This window comes from Python bivittatus, unplaced genomic scaffold (assembly GCF_059951505.1).
Source record: "Python bivittatus isolate LINGU-HERP-01145 unplaced genomic scaffold, Pbiv_v1 ctg000440_np1212, whole genome shotgun sequence".
NCBI classification, from domain to species: Eukaryota; Metazoa; Chordata; class Lepidosauria; order Squamata; family Pythonidae; genus Python; species Python bivittatus.
In genome coordinates, this window is record NW_028277063.1 from 6,772,293 (window position 1) to 6,796,141 (window position 23,849).

The 23,849-nt window shown below is 42.8% G+C and overlaps 1 protein-coding gene across 1 annotated transcript; it reads left to right on the top strand.

Annotated features, from left to right (window-relative positions):
* Positions 1 to 2,631: 2,631 nt before the first annotated feature.
* PAQR4 (progestin and adipoQ receptor family member 4) lies at positions 2,632 to 22,830 on the top strand. The gene is made up of 3 exons (XM_007424000.4): positions 2,632 to 3,058; positions 18,767 to 18,985; positions 19,530 to 22,830. The coding sequence occupies exons 1-3, from the start codon at positions 2,893 to 2,895 to the stop codon at positions 19,961 to 19,963; spliced, it is 819 nt and encodes a 272-aa protein (XP_007424062.1). The 5' UTR covers positions 2,632 to 2,892; the 3' UTR covers positions 19,964 to 22,830.
* Positions 22,831 to 23,849: the final 1,019 nt, after the last annotated feature.

Below are 23,849 nucleotides of genomic sequence, written 5' to 3' on the forward strand. Positions count from 1 at the left end.
GAATTGAGCCCATATCTGAAACCTTATCAGGCCAACCTCTCTTCCATCCTACTGTATACATAATTGACATTTGTTTAAGATCAATTATTTATTATGAAATAATTGTGCCTCGTGTATATTAAGGGAAAGCAAGTATCCATTAAAATTAATTGCATGTACCCAGATACAGACATAGTTTGAAAGTATAGATTGGTTTATTTAATGAAACACATTCAGAAGCGAGCTGTGTATAAGACAGTACATTTTTTAAAAATGTTCCTACTGAAATTAAAATTGTCTTCTTTCCTGGAGGAGGATAGAGTCTACCACACACAAGGAAAACAGTCATCTTGCTGATACCAGCGATTGGGTGATAGTGTACAGTAACACAAGCAGCTGAAGAATCCCAGAAGTCCCAGAAAGACATTATCCGGTGTGCAATTGGAGGAACAGCCATTTGACCTTCTTTGACCTTTGGCCAGGGAGTGGAGAAGCTGATGCCCCTTTACATCCCCTGCAAGTTCCTGAAAGCTGTTTACAAACCCCATTTAGTGCGATCAATAGAGAGGAAAAGAGGACTTGATTTACCCTCCACTGAGAATCGCTTGCAAAACCAACAAATTTGGGTTTAGCAAGTTTCATAGCCTGCCAATCCCTCAATTCCATATTCTTATGCACACAGAGGTTATACCAGAAGAAAGCAGAATTGCATATATTGGATTAATGGAATGCTAACAGTAGTGAATATATTGCAGTTATGCCTTTCTCTTAGTTACCTCAGACTTTCTCAGTAATAGCCCAACAGGTTGTGTCTGAAGTGTGCCTCTGCTTGGCTCGCCTCTCATTTAGAATGGCCCCGAAGCCTATTTTATTTCAGTGGGCCTTTGAACCATAATTTGGTTGTAGGCAACCACTGATGGTTTCCATGATTATTTCTAATATTAATGCTACATTACACTTTTATTTGTTCTGCACTACCTTGTTGTGCACCACCCAGAGCATAAAAATCTGGTGGGGGGAAAGGGGGTGGAATAGAGGACCAATTATGATATATGTGTACGGATTACTTGTGTATTTGGATTGGATGTGTACTTGGGTTACTTGTGTATTTGGATTGGATGCTGAGACAGAGGTACAAAAGGCCAGGGTTTGCATAATGCATACTTCATCGTTTTTGGGGTGAGCAGATACTTATGGCCCAGACTTATGACTGGGGCAGCGTACACTCCATTGGGCAGGATTCAAAACGGATACAATAAAGAATAAAGAAATAAATTGTTTCACACAGATAGGAGTAATATAGCGCATTCCTCATGAATGTGGACATTTTCTGGGTGAATGGAGAAAGAATCTGGACCTTGTTTCATAAATTGTTACCCATCAAGAGAAAGTGAAGGAACGCAATTCCAAACTGCATCAATCTTGTATCAGTATCCCCATCCTGTCTTCCGTATATGAGGAGAATCTTCTATATGATTTGAATTCCCTCTCTCCATAAGGGCAAAACAACTTACAGACTGGATGTTTCTTGTTCAAAGTGCATTTCGGCCACACACCCGCTCTGGTGTCAGAGGAACCACTCTCAAGCAGTCAGCAATTGGGGGAAAATAATATGCAGCTAGACTAACACACAGGGCTGTTGTGAAGATTATTGAGGCCTGACCTTTTCTGAGTTTGATAGCTAAGCAAGATGGTTAGGATTTGGAATTGCAGGGCTGTGACATCGCAGAAGAAAGCAGTATCACACCGGTTCCATCTTGTTGCAAAGAAAACTGCCTGTCTGAGTTTAGCTCAGCTCTTAACATATTTTGGCATTTTTAAAAGCAAAAATAAACCTAAGCTAGGGGGAAAGTTCTATTCACCTATACTGAGGAACCCTTTTATAGAGTCACTCAGTCCCCCAGATAGTCTGCAGGCTGTGAAACTCGAGCAGTTTCATTATGATGAACCATTTGGAAACTTGCAGGTGCTTTTGTCATCTCGAACTGGCTTGTTTATGGCATTATTTTAAAATGGGTTTGGGGAAAATCTACAGGAGAAAAGGTGTTATACAACCACTTTAAAAATTAAATACAGTTTATCATATAAAGACGAGGAAGAGTCATCATAGTAATGCACCTCCTTTTACGTTGTAATAGAAATATGATGTAAAATAGATCAATGAGAGAAATCTTCTTTCAAGAAGGTTGTAGGGCTGCTCTTGAGGCGCCTGCGATTAACCGACTACGGTATTTTCCGATTAATTAGGATTCAGAGTCAAAAGGTGTTAGCCTTACACACCCTTCAGCCTTTGGGGGGCGTCTTTTGCCTGCTTCGGGCCATCTGCCGCGCGCGCCGCGCTACCCAATCACAGACCTCTCTGGGAGGAGACTAAGGGCGTGTCTCAATGCTTATGCAAAAAGCTGACGCTTATTAACAGCGGGCACTGATGGGAGGAGGGCCTACGGTTATGCTAATAATAGAGCGCTATAGTTTTGTCCCGGGCGGTTGATAGGCTCTCAAAATAGAATAGGTGTGGTTTGCATATCTACATCCTAGTATTAAGCAGCGCACAGAATCCTGGTTTGGACAAGTCCTGTGCACACCGAACTGCGGTGCAGAGATTATGCAAATGAGACCAGGGCTGTGGGCGGGGTTTGCGTGAGCGTATGCAAATCGGGAAGGGCAGGGCGCGTTGCCTGCAAGAGGCGCGGGCAAAGGCGGCGGCCGACACCCGTATCTATTATGCTAATGAGGTCGGTGGGCGGGGCAGAATTGTGAGCTCAGGCTGCGGAGGGGAAAGAGAGCGGGGGGAAGCCCAAGGAGGAGTCCCCGCCTGCAGCGGCCCCATCAGCAACGGCAGAAGCAGGAGGAAGGAGAGCTGGAAGGATGCAGAACCCGGGGAGAAGCTGACCCTGGGGGGGGAGCCCGGCCATGGCCTTCCTGGGGGGAGCCCGGCTCCTGGACTGGGCCAGCTCCCCCCCTCATTTGCAATTCAACCGCTTCGTGCTAACGGGCTACCGGCCGGTCAGCTCCGGGTCCGGTTGTCTCCGCAGCCTCTTCTACTTGCACAACGAGCTGGGCAACATCTATACCCACGGTGAGATGCGGCAGACGCTCCGGCGATCCATTCTTCCTCCCCCTGCCTTCTCTCCCCGCCGCTTCCGGGCTCCGGTGTGCCCCGATCTCCATGCCCGCCCGGCAGGGCCGTCCCCGCGATGGCCCCGGCCGCCACCCGCGCTTCTGCCCACCCAGAGAACCCGGGAAGTGCCCGGGGCATCGGGAGGCTTCCCCGCCCGTCCCGCCGCTTTAGCCGGTCCCGCATCCTTGCACGGCTCGTGTGTTCCTACGCCGGCCATCCCACAGAGCCAGTATCCGATCTCCCTCTTTCAGGGCCCGGATAGGTTGTTCCCCACCCGCAAAAGACTAGGAACCATCCCCACGTTCTGCCCCCCCCCCCGCCATCCTCCTCAGATCTGTAGTTCCGCTCAGCGGGATATTGAACTCCACTATATTTGGCCGCCCAGTGGAGCGCAGTACTAGTAGCCACCGAGTCACTAGACTGCTGGCTTAGCTTTCCTGCCCCCGCATCCTCAGGCATACGGCAGCCCCACTGCCAGCCAGCCCCCCTTGAGGAGTTAAGGTACCTGCCTCTTCTCTGCACACAGGCATGTTTTTCTCCAGTCTCCCCAAACTTCGGATTGTGCCCCTCCCTGCCTTGTGGACAAGCGAGGGATTCCTCCTACCAATGGCAAAGGAGGAAAGTTTGCCAGACTTGGGGCAGAGTTGTGCAGGGAGGCGTGATGGTGGAGTTCTGTGTTGTTGTAGCAGCGCCCTGTCTCCTCCCGGCAAGGTTTCTGGGGGAGCCTTGAACTTTGGACTCCATGGGCTTCCCTGAGCAAACAGCTGAGAAGGGCTAAGCTCCTACTTGGCATGCTGGAGGCCTCAGGTTCAGTCCCAGGCATCTTTGGGTGGATTCGTTATCGGCTCCTTTGCCTTCCTGCCCCTTGGTCCATGGCATGTCAGTGTGCACCCTGTCCTGGATTTAATTCCGTAGCTTTCATCCATGACAAAAGAGCCGGAGTGAGGAGCCTGCACTGTTCAAATGTTGCTAAACCATAACTCTGGTCAACGATAAAGTTGCTATGAGTTGTAATTAAGCAGTATCTGGAGGGCTGAAGGATCCCCATTCATGGAAAAGTGAATAGGAATGGGTTGTTTTAGAATTTCCCCTCAGTTCAAGGAAGCAATGAAATCATCACTGATTTCTCTGAATTTTTTTTCCTGGCTTTGCTAGGGGGTACAGATGTTAGGCTAAATGCTCCACCGAGAGCTGGGAGCCTTACAAAGACATCCACAAAGGTGATTAGTCCTCCTCATTTTTTTTTTTATACTACATAGCTACCTGAATTGTTTTGTGGCATATTGATGATACTAAAGGAAAACTGGCCTGGCCTGGCTGTGCCAGAATAGGAGAATGCTCGGGAAGTCAGATAAATAAATGAATAAAGATTGGCAATGAAAAATTCTGACTCTGCAAAAAGTAACATCTGTTCAATAGCCTGTACAACTTTGCAATCTGTTGTAAGTTGAAATACTGTAATTAAAATGTATGGGGAAGGGGAGAACTCAAATGGTAATACGTTTTATTTAATTTATTTCAAATTGAGGAAACAACTCTGTTATATCTGGAACTCTCCTGCTCATTCACTCGAGTCAAGACTGTGTTTCTACCCGTATTCTAATGGGATCCCTTGTACCACTGCTTTGGGACATTTCCTATGCTTGCTGCCAAGTTGCAATTGTAAAAGCAGAGATCCTTGTGAGCAGAGAGGACTGATTTGGGTTGGTGGATCACAAATTAAAGAAATCTGTTTTGGACTGAAGAGTGGGAGAAAAATAGGCATGCATATATACAGCATTATTTGAGCATTCAAAGGACTTTGTGGTGAATGTTTCATTAATTCTTGTAACAACTTTGTAAACTACCCTAATGCTTCATCCCCATATTCCTGATGTTTTTGGAGACTCTTGTGAGTGCTTGACTATGGTCCCTGCTCAGATTTTAGTTATTCCATTGCACTAATTAATTGTGAAAGGAAAACCATGGTTTGCAAGATATTTATTTATTTATAATTTATCTTAGGGCTTAGTCAAGTGCTGGAGTCCTCGTTCTCTTCAAGGAAATGTTGGTGCTTCTTCCTGAAAGTATATACTGTACTATAAAGCCTTGATTTTATGAACCAATTGGGAAAAAGGGTGCCTGTTAGATTTGAATGTATTTAACTACATAATTTGTACACATTTTTAATGTAAATTATGTAATTTATGTAAAAAACTGCACAAACTTTACACAGACTTTATCTATTGTTTAAGAAATGAATGCATATTCAGATTTTGTCTGCTGTGTCCAAAGTACACTGAATGATATGTCCATAAAATCAAGGTTTTACTGTCTAACTTTCATTTTTAAAAAAGGTTCTAATGTTAGAAAGAAAACCATGCAGGCAGAAGTCTACAGCTAATTCTATAAAGAATAAAATCAGTGTATCTTAAAAGATTTGTGTAAGCTGTTTGTAGATATATTCTCTTGTTATCTTCAAACACTTGGTCCTTCTTACTATAAAAGTTGTAGTCTGATTTCAGAACCCACCTTTTAAATTGAGACCCCTCTAGAGCAGTGTTTCTCAACCTTGGCCACTTTAAGATGAGTGGACTTCAACTCCCAGAATTCCCCAGCCAGCCATGTGAAGAAATATCTGTATCCCAAGTGGAGGCAGCTACTATGCTTCAGGAATCGTTTGGTCAACTTGTATATGTGACTTTGCTTTTCATTATGGAAAAGAGGCAGACTGTCAATATACTGCATTTATGCAGTGCAGTACCTAAACTGTTGGACTTGGGGGACCAGGTTCTAGTCCTCCCGCAAAGACAGAAGCCCCCCAGGTCACTTAAAACCAGTCACTATCTCTCAGCCCAACTTAGCTCCACAAGTTTGCTGCGAGAAACATTGGAGGATGGACTGTTGTGTACACCACCTTAAACCCCTTGGGGAAAGGCAGGGAGTTGGATATATTTGTTATTCATAATAAATGAATAAAATAAATTAAGGCAAGTGCCTTCAAGAACTGAACTTTGCAGTCTTCCTTAAACAGCAGCCAGTGAGCTAAGACTATGTTACACCTCTTTAGGAAACTAATGCCTTTCTGTTGTTTAATTATTTCCTGTGAGAAAATGAGAAAGACTGTGTTTCCACCATGGGCAAGTACATTAGTCTGGAATAATAAAGGAGTGAAAAGGGAGTAAGACTAGTTGGGTAATGGAACAAATTGCCCCAGGGCCTTGCAAATTTCCTTTTGCTAGCTGTTCTTGTAAGTCAACAGATGAGCTGGTCTTCCATGTAAGGGCAGCCCTTCCTGGCCTCTTATGCCTAACCAAGGGAGGTGCTTAGCAACATTGTGCAAAGCTACTGCTTACTGTTGCTCATCATGGGCGAGGGAGGAAGCAAAACACTTCCTGCCTCAAGTGACTTTTTTGAGGGAATGGCTTTCTCCATTCTGGCTCCCTCCCAACATGGAGACTATGGTTCCTTTGTCCTCCCCACCCAACCAGATCGCTTGGAGCAGGGTTTCTCAACCTCATCAACTTTAAGGTGTGTGGACTTCAGTTCTGGGAATTCAGGTCTATACATCTTAAAGTTGCTGAGGTTGAGAGACACTGACTTAAAGGGTGCCAGCTTTGGGAAAGTTGGTTTAGAGGTTCTCCATCTTTATAAGTATGGTAGGGGTTCATTCATTTGTTGAATTAATTGATGGATTAAGAGATGTTTGACTTCTATGGCCACCATAATTCCTCTTGGGTATTTTACAAGATTGGGATTGCAAAAGATTCCAATCTACTTGTGGCAAAAAAATCAGGAGTGTGGTAGCACCTTTTCTACCTAACAAAATGTATTAAAAGGCATAAGCTTTTGTGAGCTGCAACACATTTTTTTTAAAAAAACTTGTTAATTGGAAAAGGTGTTACTGGGCTCCTGATTTTTTTTGCCACCGTAGACTAACCAGCTCTCCTATCGTGTCTACAACCTAGTTAGTGTATATTGTTTTACACCAAGAAACAATCATGGGTTGAGGATGAATCCTCTCTGAAACTGTTTCCAGAATTGTCCTTTCCCTTCCTATATACACTTAGTTAAAGTGGATCCATTTCAATGTACTGGAGTCCATGGTATCCCCCCCGCAACCCCCAAGTGTATTTTTCAAGTGTATCTTGATTATCAGAAGGACTAGAAATGTTCAGCAAACCAGAATGTTACAAGTTGATCAACATGCACTCTTCTGGAAACATGGCATATCAATGACTCTCATAGTGTCCTCCTTGAATATTAAGCTTTTCCTCGATGTTCCCGTGCTGGTCAACAAGAGCATTACAATGAGAAAGGGCATTGTTCTCAGTCCGCTGATGTCAAACGAGGCCAGGGAAGAACAAGAAGAAAACAGAGAAGCAGTTATAGTTGCCAAAGTGTGTTGAATGGCAGCGGGAGGAACTCAGCAGTAAACATTTGCTTGGCTTTGAACAATTTATGTAGCAACTTCCAAGGTTCTCAGAAAACAGCCTGAGCAGTGGCCTCTGGAGCAGTATTTTTCAACCTTAGCAACTTTAAGATGGGTGGGCTTCAACTTCCAGAATTCTGGGAGTTGAAGTCCACCCATCGTAAAGCTGCTAAGGTTGAGAAACACTGATATGGAGCCCTGAGGGTGTTGTTTAATGAATCACTGTCCTAAGAGAAGACAAACATTTAGTTTTCTTCCCTCTGCTAAGAAGAAAGGACTGCCCTGGCTTATTACAATAGAGTCCGAGTTCCTAAATGGAGAGACTTCCTTCCACGTTGTTTTCTTTGTCAAGGCAACACCAGCATGTCTGCCAAGGAATCCCTGCACGTTGCAAAGGATCCTGGGAGGGGGAAGCTGTCAGGGGCGCTGGATAATGGTGGACATGCAGCTTTCTCATCCAGCTTATTCCATCCTTCTGAAACCGTCTGCATCTCCGGATTTGTTGGGACGGCCTGCTCCCAGAATTTCAGCCAGCTTGGCCAAAAGGGGGCTGAGAATTCTGGGAGTTGTAGTCCCATTGCAGCTGGAGGGTTCCAGGTTAGGGAAGATGATTCTAAAGAAGGTGGGGGGGGGAGCAGTGCCGGTGCAAAGTTAGAAACGCGTCTGCTGTAATGTTTATGTGCAAATCTAATTCATCCCTCAAAGAAGTGCGTTCGGAAGAATCCCTGAGCCATGAAAGCTCTTTAGTCAGGTGGAACTGCGGGTGGGTGTGTCTGCTTATTTGCTTGTACTGACTTCCCAGGGAAATTACCTTACCGATGCTATTGATTATCTTAGTGTTGCAAGGAAGGAGATCTCTAGGGAGCGGCCTGCACCAGATGCCTGGGGTTGGTTTGGCAACGCCACTTCTTAGGGTTGTGGCCCAAGAATGTCAAAGGAAGAAGCCAGGGTGGGGTCAAAACATTACTTAAGCTAAAAGATTGATCTGATCTAGCATTCTTTTTCTGGTGCCAAAAACTTCTGAGAAACTTTGAAGTAGGACATGTGAATGTTACTCATCTATTATTTGCCCTTAGGCAATTCTCTGAGCTACACTGCCTTTGCACATGGAGGGTCTACTAGGTTTTCTAACTATTAGCCGTTGGTTGTGGGAGACTTTTGCTTGACTTTGACCAGTACTGCAGCCTGCACAATTGTTATTCTTGGTTAAAGAATGGAATATAATGAGCAGGAGTAATTCTCTTTGACGCTTTATAAAGCCACTGGCAGTTAGAATAAACCATGCTATTCTTAGACCACTGTGGTTTGTTTTGTTTTGATTTTTTTTCCTGTGCTGTGCTGTAGCTCCTACCCCAAGGAGCAGATTGGACTAGATGATCTCTGGGCCTTGCTTGTGCCAGTTATCAAATCCTCTAATTGGCTTGTTGTGCAGCTCAGTATACAGGAGTTTAATCTGTCCATGGAGACGTTTCTCTCCAAGTTCAGTCTAGCTTAGTTTTTGTCTCTTGCAGAATTGAGGAGTCCTGCTGGGAGATGAGAAGGAATCATGGTTTAGAGCAGTGTTTCTCAACCTTGGCAACTTTAAGACCGGTGGACTTCACCTCCCAGAATTCCCCAGCCAGCCATGCTTCTGCATTGGCCAAGAAACCCTGTTTAAGCATTTCATGTTCTCTACCCAATACTGAAGGATAAGGACAGGGTATGGTTACCATATTTGAGCTGCAAAAATCAAGATGATCAAGAGATACAGCAAAGAGGCAGCCCTTTTTGTATCTCTTTACTGTCATCTACAGGTCATACAGATTTCCACAGGCCAAATACTTTATGAGAAGCAAAGAGTTACAGATACTACTAGTCTTGACTCTCTTGTTAGCCATACTTGTTTGCTAAAAACGTTGACTTCTAAGATCTGTGAAACAAAGGGCTGAGACACAGGTGTAGGCACCTGGGTATGTGTGTGGCATGAGGCAGGTGACATGACTTATGCACCTGGAAGTAAGTGAAATAACACCTCCAATAACCACCTTAAGAGGTAGCTCCCCCATAAAACCCATTGCCCAAAGTATCAGAGCATGTTTTGCATGTTAAAAGACCCAGATTCAATCCTTTGTTTGCTTCTCTAGTCAGGAGCAACAAAATCTCTGGTCAAAGTAGAGCAGTACTGCTCAGCTTGGGCTCCCTTTGGATGAGTGGGCCAACTTCCAGAATTCCCCAGGTCGCTTAGCATTGCTAAGAATTCTGGGAATTGAAATGCACACATCTGGAGGACATCCAAGTTTGGGAAGGTTAGTGTAGGGGTTCTGCAGAGTCAGGTGGATGTAGGGTCTAATTCTGTAAACATTCATCTCTCATACCAACCCTGTCATGTCAGTTATTCCATGGGCTCACATTGATTTTTGAAGCCAGGGATCAGAAACAGAGGCTGGATGTGCCTCAAGATTTATGAGTCCATGCTTGGAGAAAATTAGCATGTCTTTTTCCATCTACTGTGTGTTTCTTTCTTTTAAAATTGATCTTGCCTCCTGGTGCAAGAAACCTTAGTTGAAGAATTTAAAATTGAATGGACAATTGAGGTCACATCACAACTCTATCTGGGGAAGGGAGGACCAGACAACAAGAGCTGTTGTAAGGGATTGTAAAAATAACCTTGATGAAGGAATGGATGATCCATTAAAGAAGGAAATACAACTACTCCATCCTGGGGAATGGGAAGCATGAGGAAGAAACCCAAGATAATCCTGCCTTGATTCTGTTTGGTGTAAGAGGGAGCAGAGAGAAACTGGCAGGCTTCCAAGTTTCTGTTATTATACCCTACAACAATCAAGTGTCATTCCTGGAATCTTAACAATATCTGCTTCTTGATCTGCCCTACCTTGAAAGGCTGGCAGTTCTGAATCAGGTGGAGAACCACGAGCCTGTCAGCTCCAGCCAGCATTACCAGGGCTGAGGAATGATAGGAGTTGATGCCTAGATATTTTGTACCCAATTTTAAAGGAAAGAAAAGAATTCTATGCCAGCCCTTGCTGACTTTGTTGTTCAAGGGGATGGGGTTACACCTTTGAGAATTTCTAGCTTCCATATTGCTGTATGTCTTGCTTAAATTTCATGTGTTCTTATGTTGTAGCAGCTCCTACACAAGAAATATTCTCCCTTTCCCAGCCAAGAGGTTGTCCATTGGTAAAGTCAAGATGGTGGCTGTGCCTGTGCAAAGCCTCAGCATTTTTTTTTTTTTTTTTTACAAAGGAGTGGTACTTCACTTATACAGGTGTAGCCACCATCTTGACTGTCCTGACCCCCTCCCCCTCATACCCTTGGGCTTATCAGCTGTATTTTGATCAGTATTTACAGGGCCTTTTGTGACGGAGGAAAGCAGGAGGGAATCCAAATGGTCAAAAGCTTGGTACTTTTAATTCAGAGTAACAAAACTAATTAATTAAAATCCTGAGAATTGTTTCAACAGACTCATTTACTGGGCCATTGACTACAAAGAAATTACACTGATACGCAAGGAGAAGAAAGCATATGTGGGGAATCAGATGAATATTGTACCCACTCATCTGTCAGAGACTTTAAAAAAGGTCATGAGTGTTTCTGCTAGAAATAATTTTACAAAATTATAAAACAAACATTTTGTTGTATCTATTTGTCCAAACATTACAGCTTTGGTGTAGAATTCATTCCAGCATCAAACCAGATTTTTATGTAGTGCTTCTATCATTTTCTTTTCTAGGCTCCAAAAGTGGATGCAGTTTTGGGGGGGCAAAATGATGGGGAGTCCCAAAGATGGGATTTCTGAATTTAAGTCCAGGCACTATAAATTTACATTTTATGTACACTTTGAAAAGCTTATGAAAGTTTTCCTAGCTCTAAGCAATTAGATAAGAAATGCATTTGACATTAATTTCCCACAGTATCTTTCTCATCCCAGCTTTCAGTTTGGCAGGTCTCACTTTTTGTGCAATGTTGTTTTGGAGGCATGTGGGATGGGGAAACACAGGGGAGAAAGTAAATCAAGCCTGAAGGTACAAAACAACAGGTAGAATTGTTTAAAGAAATACATTCACTTTCCTGTTTTATCCTCCTCCTCCTGCTATCAAAGCTGTCTGCAGGGTATGTTCAAAAAAGTCAAAAGGGCAGCTGGGCCAGCACGATCAGTTTTATGCATGCAACACACACAAACAAGGCAAAACTTTGATATCACCTTCGTGGCTGCCATCTTGACTTTTTTGACCATCCCTGCAGATACACCTGTCTGCTACACATGAGCAGTTTTTTGTGTGTATGTGAGAGACAGTTTGGTTGCTGGAAAGAAGATACCCACTAAGACAAATGCAACCCTTAAACCCTTTTCTCTCTTACAGTCTTGTTCTGCATCTTTTAGACCTCTGCTTGGGTTTATTAAAGTCTGCATCCCTTGTCTTTTAGGCTTATCTCTTCTAGCCAAAAGGGCTAACATCCTGTTTATAAATTTAAAATAAAACCAAACCAAACAATAAAGAAATTACAGTTCCAGAATTTTTTGAGGGGGGTATATCTGACGTTTCTATTACAATATTCTTCCAGGCAGCACTGGATGGCCAAAATCAGCCTTCTCCAATCTGCTGCCCTCAAGATATGGATTGCAACTCTCATTATTTCCAGCCAGCACAGCTGTTTGGAAGTTATTGGAATTGTAATGCAGGATAATTGAAGGTCACCAGATTGTGAGATGTTGGCATAAAAGATAGGGCACCTCCCCTTTTCATGTTATCCTCATAACAGCTTTTTTCAGGAAGTTAAACTAAAATCTAGCTGGGTTCTTGCATTGCACTGGTTAGTGAAGTCCTAAGTTTATTTTAGACTTAGTGTACCTCCAGCCTTTATGCCAAAGGAATATGTGTGAACCAGTCTACAGTGGTTCAACAGTCTATGATTTACAAATCCTGGCTTAGTAGGACATGCAAAATCAGGCTTAACAACTAGCCCAGATCTCTCTGATCTTAATGGAACCCTCTAACCCAGTGTTTTTCAACCTTGACAACTTTAAGATGGGTGGACCTCAACTCCCAGAATTCCCCAGCCAGCCATGCTGGCTGCGGAATTCTGGGAGTTGAGGTCCACCCATCTTAAAGTTGTCACGGTTGAGAAACATTGCAGTCTAACCAGTCCGCTACACTATGGTTTTACTAATACTGTATATGGTCATCAAAACTTTGTAAAATAGGAGGAGGAAAGGGAGGGTTGCAGATTTTTTTGTTACATGTATACCTTGGATTTGAGATTGCTTCTGGTAGCTGGCTCCCTAGATGCTCTCGGACTCCTGATATAGTGTATAGCATCAGCTGGAAACAAAGTGTTGTGTTTTGAACTGGGCACTTGGAGACGTTTTGTATTGCTTAAGGGGATATGATAGGAATCCCCACACTCTGCTGTGGGGCAGCTACGTGTGCAGTCTGAGCTATTCCAGATTCTTTTGACCTGAGTGACATTGTGTGGCCATGAGGTAGGAAGAGGACGTTGACCTGGGCTTCCCCCTCTCTTAAATGCTTCTCCCCGTGGCTAAAAGAAGATTGTACCTACTCATCCTTCCTTCTCTTTGACTTGGAAGATGCTGTTCAAATAGCATGAGAGAAGTTATACTTCCATTGCAGTCTGGTACAGTTCTGAATCCTTCGTGTAGTGAAGAGTTTTGACTCTCCTTTCACAGATAGGAAACTGAGGCAGACAGCTTGAGATTCAGCCAGGACTTCATGGGGGTGGGAATGGTAAGGGCTTAATTCATATTTACTTAAAAGTTTTAAACCTGCCTTTTGATGGCTCACAAACATTTTAAAAACATCCAGTTTGAATAAGATGGATTCAATCAGGCTGGAAAATTAAATAATACATTCTAAGAACAAATAAATGGGTCAACAGTAGCTAAAAAAAAAGAAAAAGAAGATCAATATTAATTGCTGTTTAAGGCTGAAATGAACAGGATAAACTGTGCCTGGTATCTGAAAGGCGATTGCGCCTGGCAAATATGCTTACCGAAGGGGTTTCATAATTGTGGTGCTGTCACAGAGAAGGCCTTCTCAGGAGAAGTCACCTGCTAGCCACCGGAAGCAGGAGACTGCAAAACGCAGACTGAATTGCCTTGCTAGGTCCCGCCAAAGTTCTGCAATTTGCCTGTGACAGTGGATCTTCAAGGAGTTAAGAGGAGCAGCCTGAAAAAGGATGGTGGAGGGAGGGGACATCCATTCCTATTTGAAGCTGAGCATGGAGGCTCAGGTTTGTAATAACCAATCTGGGGTGCGCCAGATCTTTTGCGCTAGAAATCCCTGATAGTTCTGGAGGACGCCAGTTTGGGGGTAGCTAAAACCATTGATAGATTTATTCAGTATAGATTTGTGCAATGTCCTTTTTTTTTTTTTCTTTCAATTCAACTGGGGCAGGCAATCCTTTTTCCTCACATCCTTTTTTGCAGCTTGCAGAAACTGCTCACCAGATTTCAGTCTCAAGCCTCTAAATCTTTGAGAATCCCAAATTATGATAATTATTCGCCATCCTTTTGTAACTTCGGAGCCACAATTACTCTTATTTTAACTTTCTCCTGCCACATGGAAGGTTTGGCCTTAACACTAAGCCATCTGCTCCTCTCCGGAGCAAATCTTGAAACACTGCAAGATAGGAAACAGTCATCCACCTTCTATTTATCTTCCTTCCAGATAGCTGATGGCGATCCTATTATAGGCTCAGCTCCTTTCTTTCTTCCTCCCTCCCACTTCTCTCCAGCAGAGGGCCCAGTCTCACAGGTCCCGTGGGAAGGAGGGCACCTCCTATCCCAGATATGCTGAAATAGCAGTTTCTGATGTAAGTGGCTTACACTTTAGCAGCTGAGCACGTAGGTGGCAAGGAGAACCCGATTTGAACTCTTGCATAGGTGCTTTGGGCGTTTAAGCACAGAAGTGTTTGGCCTTGTGTAATGCCTTTTGCATGTGCTTATGTATGTACATGTGCGCCCAAATCCACCCACATCCCGTTTATCCTTGCTTTCGTCGTCTCTTCTTCCTGCTACTCTGTCAGTCAGAGCCTGGATTGTCACTGGCTCAGAGCAGAGACCTGTACATCTTGCACAAAGCCCTCAGTTGTTCAGTCTGCATTCGACCTGTATTATGGAACAACCATACTGTTTTCCCTCAGCTTTGGGAAATCTAGTCTTGCTTACAGGTTTGCTGGAGGAGGGATGAAAGTTTTACTTTTCTTCTCTCCTAGTACTCACAAGAGAGCAGTTAGCACTGTCCTGTTTAGCCCCTGAAGGGTTTTCGGAATGACCAGTACACCCCAGCCCATCCACCCCAGCAGGCATGCTCGGCGGGCTCATCCGTGCTGTAGAAGTGCTGTGTGTGTTGAGTATTTGTTTCTTTGTGCAATTTCTATAGCCCATCTCAATCCAAGTGTCTCTGGGCGGCGAGTATATGAATGACAACCTGCAGAAATGATAAGCGAGATTTGTCCTAATACCCAGAACAAGATTTGGTGTGAAGAGCAAAGGGAGTGGTGTATTGGTTCATGAGAGTGGGTGACAGTGGGTGCACAAGCAGTGGAACTATCCCCCATCCCCTTCCAGGAATTTCAAAAGGTAGCCCGATGCAGTTATATTTTCCCTTGCCCAAGATTGTATGGCTTGAGGCGTATCATCATTCTTGATTAGTATGATATTGCCACAATGCCTGAGTCCATTGCCCATCTGTGGCACAACCTTGGGGGAGGCAAGCAAAGCCTGGGTTATGACAGGTGTGCAGTAAGGAACAGAAACGGCGAGAGAGGCATAGGAGAAGAGTTTTGAAAGGAAAGATGAGATACAGTTGGAAGTCCCCAGTCAGCTGCTGTCTCTTAAGCCTGGAGGCTGAATGGAGTTGAAGGCCACTTCTTTCTTAGCCTTTGACATTTTGTACAGTCTTTCAAGTTGCTAGATCTCTTTTGTGCCCCTCGTTAGAGAGATTAGGCCTGCATACATGAAAGCCTAATACTGTACACAATGACTTTCCCAAGGCCGCCACTGTGCTTTATGGCTAATCCCTGCCTCTCCCATTTCCCATACGTTGCCTGCAGACCTGCAATTTCAGACTGAAGAGCTAGAACCTTCCCATTTTAAGTGCACTGAATTTGCACCCTCAGCCTAAATCTGTAGTGTAGTTGTGGCATCCACCTACAATTTCAACAATTATTATCTACATAGACCCACACCCACCCAATTTCTAAAATTGATTTCCAGCTGCTTTCAGGTTGGTTAGCATCCTTTTGGGGTGTTTCAATTCAGGTCTTACTACTTTTCTTCTCGAGCTTGGATATCAAGCACATTCCTCAGTGCTCTGAGGGTGGGATGTGAGAGAAATGACTGCAACTCAGTATATTTCCCCCTAAAGTAAAAACATCCTCCTCCAGGAACTAAGCTGCTGCATAGCTTGCTTAATTGGTTTGGCTGCATTTTGGAGGCATTCGCTGTTGTATAGCTAGAGCTTGGGTACCAAATTCCTGCTGTCAGCAAGTAGTTGCAAGTTATCTGCTGACACGCTATCCCTGTTGTCCTTGGGGCTGTCATCCCATCCGGTGGAGTTTCTGGGGACCAGTCAGAGCTAAGGTGGGAAAATGCTCATGTATCTCTTCATTGAAACACCAGCTACTGGCTTCAGCGGCTTGGTTAAGGCAGCTGCCCTCACCTTGTATCCTGGGGAGAGGCTATTTCTTGGATCCCCAAGCCCAACATTTTAGATTCCAAGCCCATGACCCTCACTATCAGTGGAATGTTCTTGAAGACAGTGGGACCATAGCTTGGTAGGAAGATACATGCTTTGGGTGCAAAACATCCACGTTCCAATTTTAGGTCAGGCAGGAAAAGTTATGTCAGTTTTCCTCAGACTGGAAGTTGGGATTGCCTGCAATTCCCATTGTCACAATCAAGGATGTGCTGCTTTGTATTACGGGGGTTGTAGGCTAACGCATCTGGAGAGCCCAGGATTGGGGAACTGTTGGTTTAGACCAGCGTTTCTCAACCTTGGCAACTTTAAGATATGCTGGCTGGGGAATTCTGGGAGTTGAAGTCCACATATCTTAAAGTTGCCAAGGTTGGGAAACACTGGTTTAGACAGTGCTGAACTTAGAGGAAAGCTCTGCCTCTCCTTTTATGGCTGGGGCTTTGTGTCTGTGCCTGATGCATGATTTAAAAAGTGGAATTTTCTCTTTGCATCATCAAGATAAAGCAATCTACCAAAGTTATCAAGCTCTTGGTGAGCCTTTTCAAGAAGTAAGGAAGTAGCAATCCTGGGGTGTTTTAAGGGGCTCAAGGTTTTCTTTCTAGAAGTGTATCCCCATCTTTGTTTTGTATTTTTATCTTCTGACTACTGCCTAGTGCTCTTGACGTGTGTGCTTTTTTTTTTTTTTTGCAAGGGATAGAATAATGGGGGGGGAGTGATTTACCAATTAACATTCTGTTTTTCATACCATTGTTAAAGACCCAGGAACCCTGTTAGCAAAACAAGTTGACTGCAAGCCTTCTGCATGCTAGCAGCGACACCTCAGTTTGTGGCTCTGCCTTTGGCCTAGTGGCGGCCTCCTGAGTCTTACTTGTTGACTCAATCACTTGTAGAATTGTCTCTTGGGCCTGACACAAGTAGAATTGCTGGCCTCTTAATGAACTCCAAGGGGGGTGTTTATCACCTTCCTAATTGAGATCTGGCTTCAGGCAGCCTCAATTAGCACAGTAATTGGGCTCAAAGAGACCTAATCTGTTTGTGTAAAGCTGCAACCACTGGGGAAACAGGAGGATAAGGTCAAGCATAGACAGCAGGATGTGCAAATCAGAATGGATGAAGTAGTTTGGATTTGGAGTGAAAAGGAAACCTACTCCAGGTTATAGTAATAGGCGCATGCCATTTCTTTCCCCTGAAATAATTTTTAGGAATCAGCAGGGCTGGATGACAGATCATATCATATCATATCCCTGAGAATGATGGAGTTGGGATCAAACAACATTTTGAAAGGGTGAAGATACCTCATATCTGCAAGTTTTTTTCTTTGAGGAGAAAAATCAAACAATGCCATACAAGTTCTAATAGTTACGTTGACCAGCAAAAAGCACTGTATGAACAGTTCCATCCTTATTGCAGGTAGCAAGATGCTTTTCTGTAGGGTTCAAACCCTCTACCAGGAATTGAACTCATGGACCTTTGTATCTTAGATGACTATCTGCAGTGCATTAACTTTAAGAGCTATTGAAGTCCTGGCACTCAATGGTTGTAGGAAAGAGTATCTAGAAACGCTTTCAGAATGGGGAAGTCATGTAAAACTCTGTACAAGGGGGCATGAAATAATGTAACATCTGTATCTCTCTGCTCTGGGAGCTTAAGGGAAGGTGGACTGAATATGCCATTCTGATAGCGCTTCTAGAATTTGAACCCCGTAGAGTAACATCTGGCTACCTGCATGTAAGGAGTCCCAATAAGGACAAAACTAGGCAGGTGGTATCTCCTGGTGGTCAAAGTAACCGAAAATACTACAAAGGATATATAATACCCCCTCCCAAAAAAGGAGGTGTGGAAATCATGTAAAACCCCATACATAGGGACATGACAGAATGGTACATCTGTATTTATCTGCTCCGAGAACTTAAGAGGAGTTTTAATAGTGTAGATTAAATAGATCACAAAGTTGGGAATCTGCAAGCAGTTTTTAATTCAAACATTTTCTCTTTGTATTTGTGCTTTCTTCTGAGGAATTCTCAATATCATCCAAAGTAAACATTTTATAAGGACTGGCAGAAGGATGCCCTTTGTTTAATCCACCACCCCCTAATATTTTCCTCGCTTGAAGTGAACAAGAGGAAATGAATAAACCAGCTTTCCCCAGTCTGGTATCTTTCAGATATGTTGGGATTTCAATACCCCGAATTCCCAGTCTGCATGCAATCCCAACACATTTGAAAGCCACCAAGCTGGGGAAGACTCAGCAAAGTCTGTATTAAAGAAAATGCACCTCTTGAGAGGAGGGCCAACAGGTTGAGTGTCCCTACACAAAAAATGCTTTGGTTTCTGTGGTCCATGAAATTTCTTTCATCTCTGTTCTGTGATAGCTGATGAACAAAGAATGCTGCTGCGGGCAAACGAATGTTATGGGTGGGATAAAATGCAGGAAATGCTGACTGGATTGCAAAGAGAGGAAGGGATCTCTGGTACTACCCCTAGTTGGAATCTGAATAGTAATCCACTCTCTCTGTTCTTTCTTCCCTCTTCTTTCAGGTATCCCTCTGCTGGGCTGTCTCTTCGTGCTGCCATTGACCATTCCATGGGCTCGACTTTCAGAATCATGGCTGGGAATAGTGCACTATTTGGCTTGCATTTTTCCACAGCTGGGCAGTGTGCTTTACCACCTCTTCATGAATCATGAGGGAGGCCCTGCTGTTTACCATACGTTGCTCACCCTTGATATGTGTGGGGTATGCATGGTCAACACTTTGGGTGAGTTAAAGTGCTCCCCTGTTATACTTGGATGACTTACTGGGATGGAGGAGCAAAAGAATAAAGTCACTATTTGTACTGAGAACACAGGAGGACTGAAACTGCTTTTTGAGCTGGGAGCAGGTTGCAATCTGGAGGGTATATGAGTTAAATTGTTTTGGATTTGGGTACTGAAGAGCCAATCTTTATGTGATGACAGAAGCCATTTTGGGTAAAAGATCAAGAATGAAGAAGAGGTAGGATGGATGTAGAATTGAGCAGTTCTGATTATGCTTAGAAAGGAAATACTCATACTGACTTGAAAGAAACTGAATTTAAAACAATGAAAAATCTCATATTTTCAGTGAATGATCTTTGCATTGTAAAGGTAAATTATTTGGGGAAAAAAGAGCTTTTCATTCCTGTAAATACAATAGTGTTTGTTCTGAGAGGGTCTGAGGGGCAGCTGAAATATTTCAAGAGTGCTAGTGACTGGTCATGTAAGCTGATTGGCACTATTTTTATCCTTAATTTCTTGGTGGACTGACTGTCTCTTTCCATACAGGTGCTCTGCCAATCATCTACTGCACGCTGGCCTGCTCTCCACTTCCTCGTACTATTGCCCTGCTGGCCTACACAGGCTTGTCAAGTTATGGTATCTTTTGTGCAGTGACTGCTCGCTCCAGTGTCCGGCGCTTACGAGCCTTTGCCTGGCAGGCTCTGTTCCGCTTCTTCTTCTTCTACTTGCGGTGGGTGGGACTAGGCACTGGCAATCCCACCTCTCTGCGTTCATACCTCATTATGGACGGCCTGGCCTTTCTTGGGGGCGTCATCAACATCTCGCGGGTGCCTGAGCGCTGGAAGCCAGGCTGTTTTGACTACTGGTTCAACAGCCATCAGATTATGCACGTGCTGGTGGTGGTCAGTATACTCTATCTCCACTGGGGAGTAGTGGCTGATCTTCATTGGATCGCCAACTATGCCTGTCCAACGGAATGACTGCATCATGTTTGGACTCATCCCTTCCACAGAAAATCTGCTGATTGAGAAGTGGGCAACTTCTAAGGTGTGAGCCATTGTTCTCATTGTTCAAGATCTTCTACAAGGGCTGAAGTGCATAAGAAAGGACATCTTCTGGATATAATTTATTTAAAACAGGCTGCATTTTTTTCTGTGGGGGTTATACAGTAATTTCCTATTGGTTGATTATTCATGGATCAACTTGTATAGGATTTATATACTTCTGAGTCTAAAGTAATGGATTTCCACTGCTTGAGGTTTAGATCAGTTTGTGCTGTTCAACTATTCTTCCCAAATTACAACAGGCAAACATAATTTGGTTAAAAAATTGATCTCTAATAACATGTGGGAAATAATTAACTGTACTAGTGAAGATTCCCATCCCCCCAACTCTTATTCTTGTTCACTGTAGGACTTTTTGTCATCAGAGCTAGTCTTCAGGTAGCTTTGATGGTAGTTGGAAGAACCCTATTTACTTGGATCTCTTTTTCATCTGCATTGAAGATGAAATGGGCACTGGGAAAAAAATATATGCTTGTTCTTAGTAGAAGATGTTGGAGCTGTGTGCAGCTTCTCTGCTTTTTAGAGACAGTTACTTAAATACTTTTTATCCAGGTATCTTTCAGACACCATGCAATACTTTCTTATTTTTAAAAGGGCTTGTCAGACACCAGAATATTAAAATCTGCTGCATAGTTTTTCTTTACCTGCCAGAAGGATAATTAGGAGCCTTGAAATTGGATTTGGATTGAAGTTCAGGAGCCCAGATTTCAAGTTCTGGGTACTGTCATCAACTTTAGGGCCATGACTCCTTTGCAGCATACCTCAGTTTCCTATTTCTCTCTTGGCAGAGTATGCAAAAGTTTATGGTCAGATTGGAGTTCTTTTTCTGCTACCACATCCCAATTTTACCCTGACCAGAGCAGTGCTTTTCAAAGCTTTATAGTTTTGTATGAATTTGGAAGAACTCTTTCTACTCCATTGATATGGCTGCTGCAGTTGCAGTAATCAGTGATAGGCAAGTGAGATGCTGCTGTCTTCTCCCCTTTATTACTGTCCTGACTGGTCCATTTACTACAGTAGGCTTCTACATTTCAGTTCACTTCTTTCACTAGCTTCTGGAATTGGTCCATTCTGAAAAGTTCACTTTTTAATTTGACTTGTTTTGGTACAAATAGAATCCTGAATTGATTCTTCCTCTGAAGAATTACGTTTTTAACTGCTGGTCCATGATCAGAATTTTTGGGGGAGGGGAGCATTTTGAGAACCTAATCAGAAGTGGCAGGTTGAGGTTCAAAACAGCATTCTAGCAAATATTTTTAAATCCCTTTGAAGACTTCTCTTGGCTCAAAATTAAGAACTGGGAGCTTAATTGTAGGTGCCTAAATTTGGCTCATAGTCCTTAGCTGCTGAACCATATTAGGTACTGATACGTGTAAGACCATTGTCTAAATAGGGGTGAAGTATGTGTGATCTTATAGGCCCTGGTGCTCTTCCACATCTGAACACTCAGAAACTTGTGCATAATGTTATTTTCAATGTAAAATGGATCTTCAAGTGGAATTTGTTTTAGTGTTTTATGGCAGATCTTAATATCACATTTTTTGGTTTAGCTTCAAAAATACATCTAAATCAAGCAACCCAATCAATATTTGGTAGCCCTTTATATTTTGCATTTATGTAGATCACAGTAATTTGGCTTTTAAAAAGCTATGTGTAGATGTTCCTCTCCTTGAAATGGGGGATTCTCTATTTTCTATGCAGCACTGAATTACTCTATATTGTATTAGTGAATGAGCCACAGAGTATTTAAGAAAATAGTTAAAATCTGTTATGTGACCTTTACTGAAAACTAGTTTTCAATGTATAGTAAACCAAACCTATTTGGATTTTAATCTACTTTAGGGCCAAATAAGAAAAAAAAAATCCTTGTATCTTTCTAAGAATATAAGTGGCAGTGGAAACTCCTTCCTCCAAGGAAAGAAACTGGGAGAGGGCAGAGGATGATATTGTGACTAACATATCAAATAAACTTATTTCTGATTCTTTTAAAGATCAAAATTGGCCTCCAGCACCTGGAAATCCACCTTGTTAAAAACAGACAGACTGAAAAGGAACAATGTAGATTTATAGGCATGGAAGCCAATTTTGATATTTAAAAGAATCAGAAAAAACTTATATTAGTGTGTATGTTAGCTTGGATGTATCCTCTTTAGAGAAAGTAACTAAACTTGGATAAAACATGGAAGTATCTGATGTAACTTAACAAGAAGCTGAAGTAGGAAAGTGAGTCAGATGAGTTCTTGCAGGAACAGGGTGAAAGTTAAAGAATTTCTGCGTGTTAGGTTGTAAGTAGATCTGTGTTATGAAAAGGGAAGGATTGACCTAAACCTTCCATGTTAGAATGTGAATTTTGTGTCATACAGCTATTTTGGAAGAGGGTTTAATCTGCTGCTAATCAAGTCTTGTCTCTTGTTATCTCAGGGTAGATGGACATTGCTGATGTTCACAGCTTCTGAAGTTGAAGCTACACATATCTTTAAAATAAAAGAGCAAGGCACCACATCCAAAAATGCACTTCATGGGAGAGGGAGGGAGAGATGGGGATTTTAAGTGCTTATGGTCCAGAACCTTAAAAAAGGCTGAAAAAAATTAAAGCTGGGCAGTGGCAGATTTGTGCTTTTAATAAAGAATATCTAAAAATGGGGCCTATAATAAGAAATGAACTGCTACTTCAAATCTGTTGAAATTCTTCAGAAGCTTCCCCCATGATGGCTAGACCATCTCCAGTGCCAGGTGGCTCCTTCATATAGCCACTAGGGCAGTGTTGTCCAAACTTGGCCACTTTAAGATGAGTGGACTTCAACTCCCAGAATTCTCCAGCCAGCCATGCTGGCTGGGGAATTCTGGGAGTTGAAGTCCACTCATCTTAAAGTGGCCAAGTTTGGACAACACTGCACTAGGGTAACCATCTGATTTCATTCTGATGCAATGGAAATGGGGTCTTTAAAACTTTCACACTGACAGTTTTTACTGTGTCTCTAAAATTGAACAAATTACTGCTAAGGGTAAGAGCTATAACCTTGAACTGTGGTTCAGCGAAAATTACCGTGCTGGCTGGAGCTAGCTGGAACGTTTCACAAGTGAAGAATCGCACGTTTCTCCTGGAAATCATAGTTGAAGATTCTAATACTACAAGCTTTCTCTATATTTTCATAAAATAACTGCATGTTTTATAAAAAAAACATAACTGCAAAAAAATGTTTAGCGAGACAGAGTTCAGCTCAGTGCTAGTAGCTTATTTATTGAAAGAAATTAATTTAACTGAAAAGTTAAATAATTGGCTCTACATTCTAAAAGTTTCATCACATTCACCTGAAAGTGAATAAGAGTTTGTACCCTGTATTCTCTTGATGTTTTAGAAATCTGATTTCTGGCTTTTCAACTAGAATTACATGATATACCCTTATATTTTAAAAATACCCACATACACTTACAATTCAGACTCTGAAATTCAATGCCTGGACAAAAATTTAGCACCTCATTCCTGTTACAACCTAGGCTAGAGAGAATAAGGATTAGATCAGCTATGAAACAGCTGTATTGGCTAAAAGGAAAAAAAAAAACATGTAGAAGGACCTTTATTAGACCAATTTAAATTTTACAAAATGGGGTGCTAGCTTTGGAATTTCTAAGATCTCTTCATCAGGTAAAAAGATTAACATAACACAGTTAAACAAAACCAATCCCAGGACATGCTGGTTAAGAGAGTTGTGACTGGTACTTAAGATAATTTTGCCTTAAACTTCATTATTCTCACCTTATCTGTGAAGCCCAGAACTCTTGCTACTGAAATTTAAGTTCA

Coding starts and splice junctions, on each gene's coding strand:
- PAQR4 (XM_007424000.4), top strand. CDS start 2,893: ATGGCCTTCCTGGGGGGAGCCCGGCTCCTGGACTGGGCCAGCTCCCCC. Junction 3,059..18,766: donor GGGCAACATCTATACCCACG/GTGAGATGCGGC, acceptor CTCTTCTTTCAG/GTATCCCTCTGCTGGGCTGT. Junction 18,986..19,529: donor ATGCATGGTCAACACTTTGG/GTGAGTTAAAGT, acceptor CTTTCCATACAG/GTGCTCTGCCAATCATCTAC.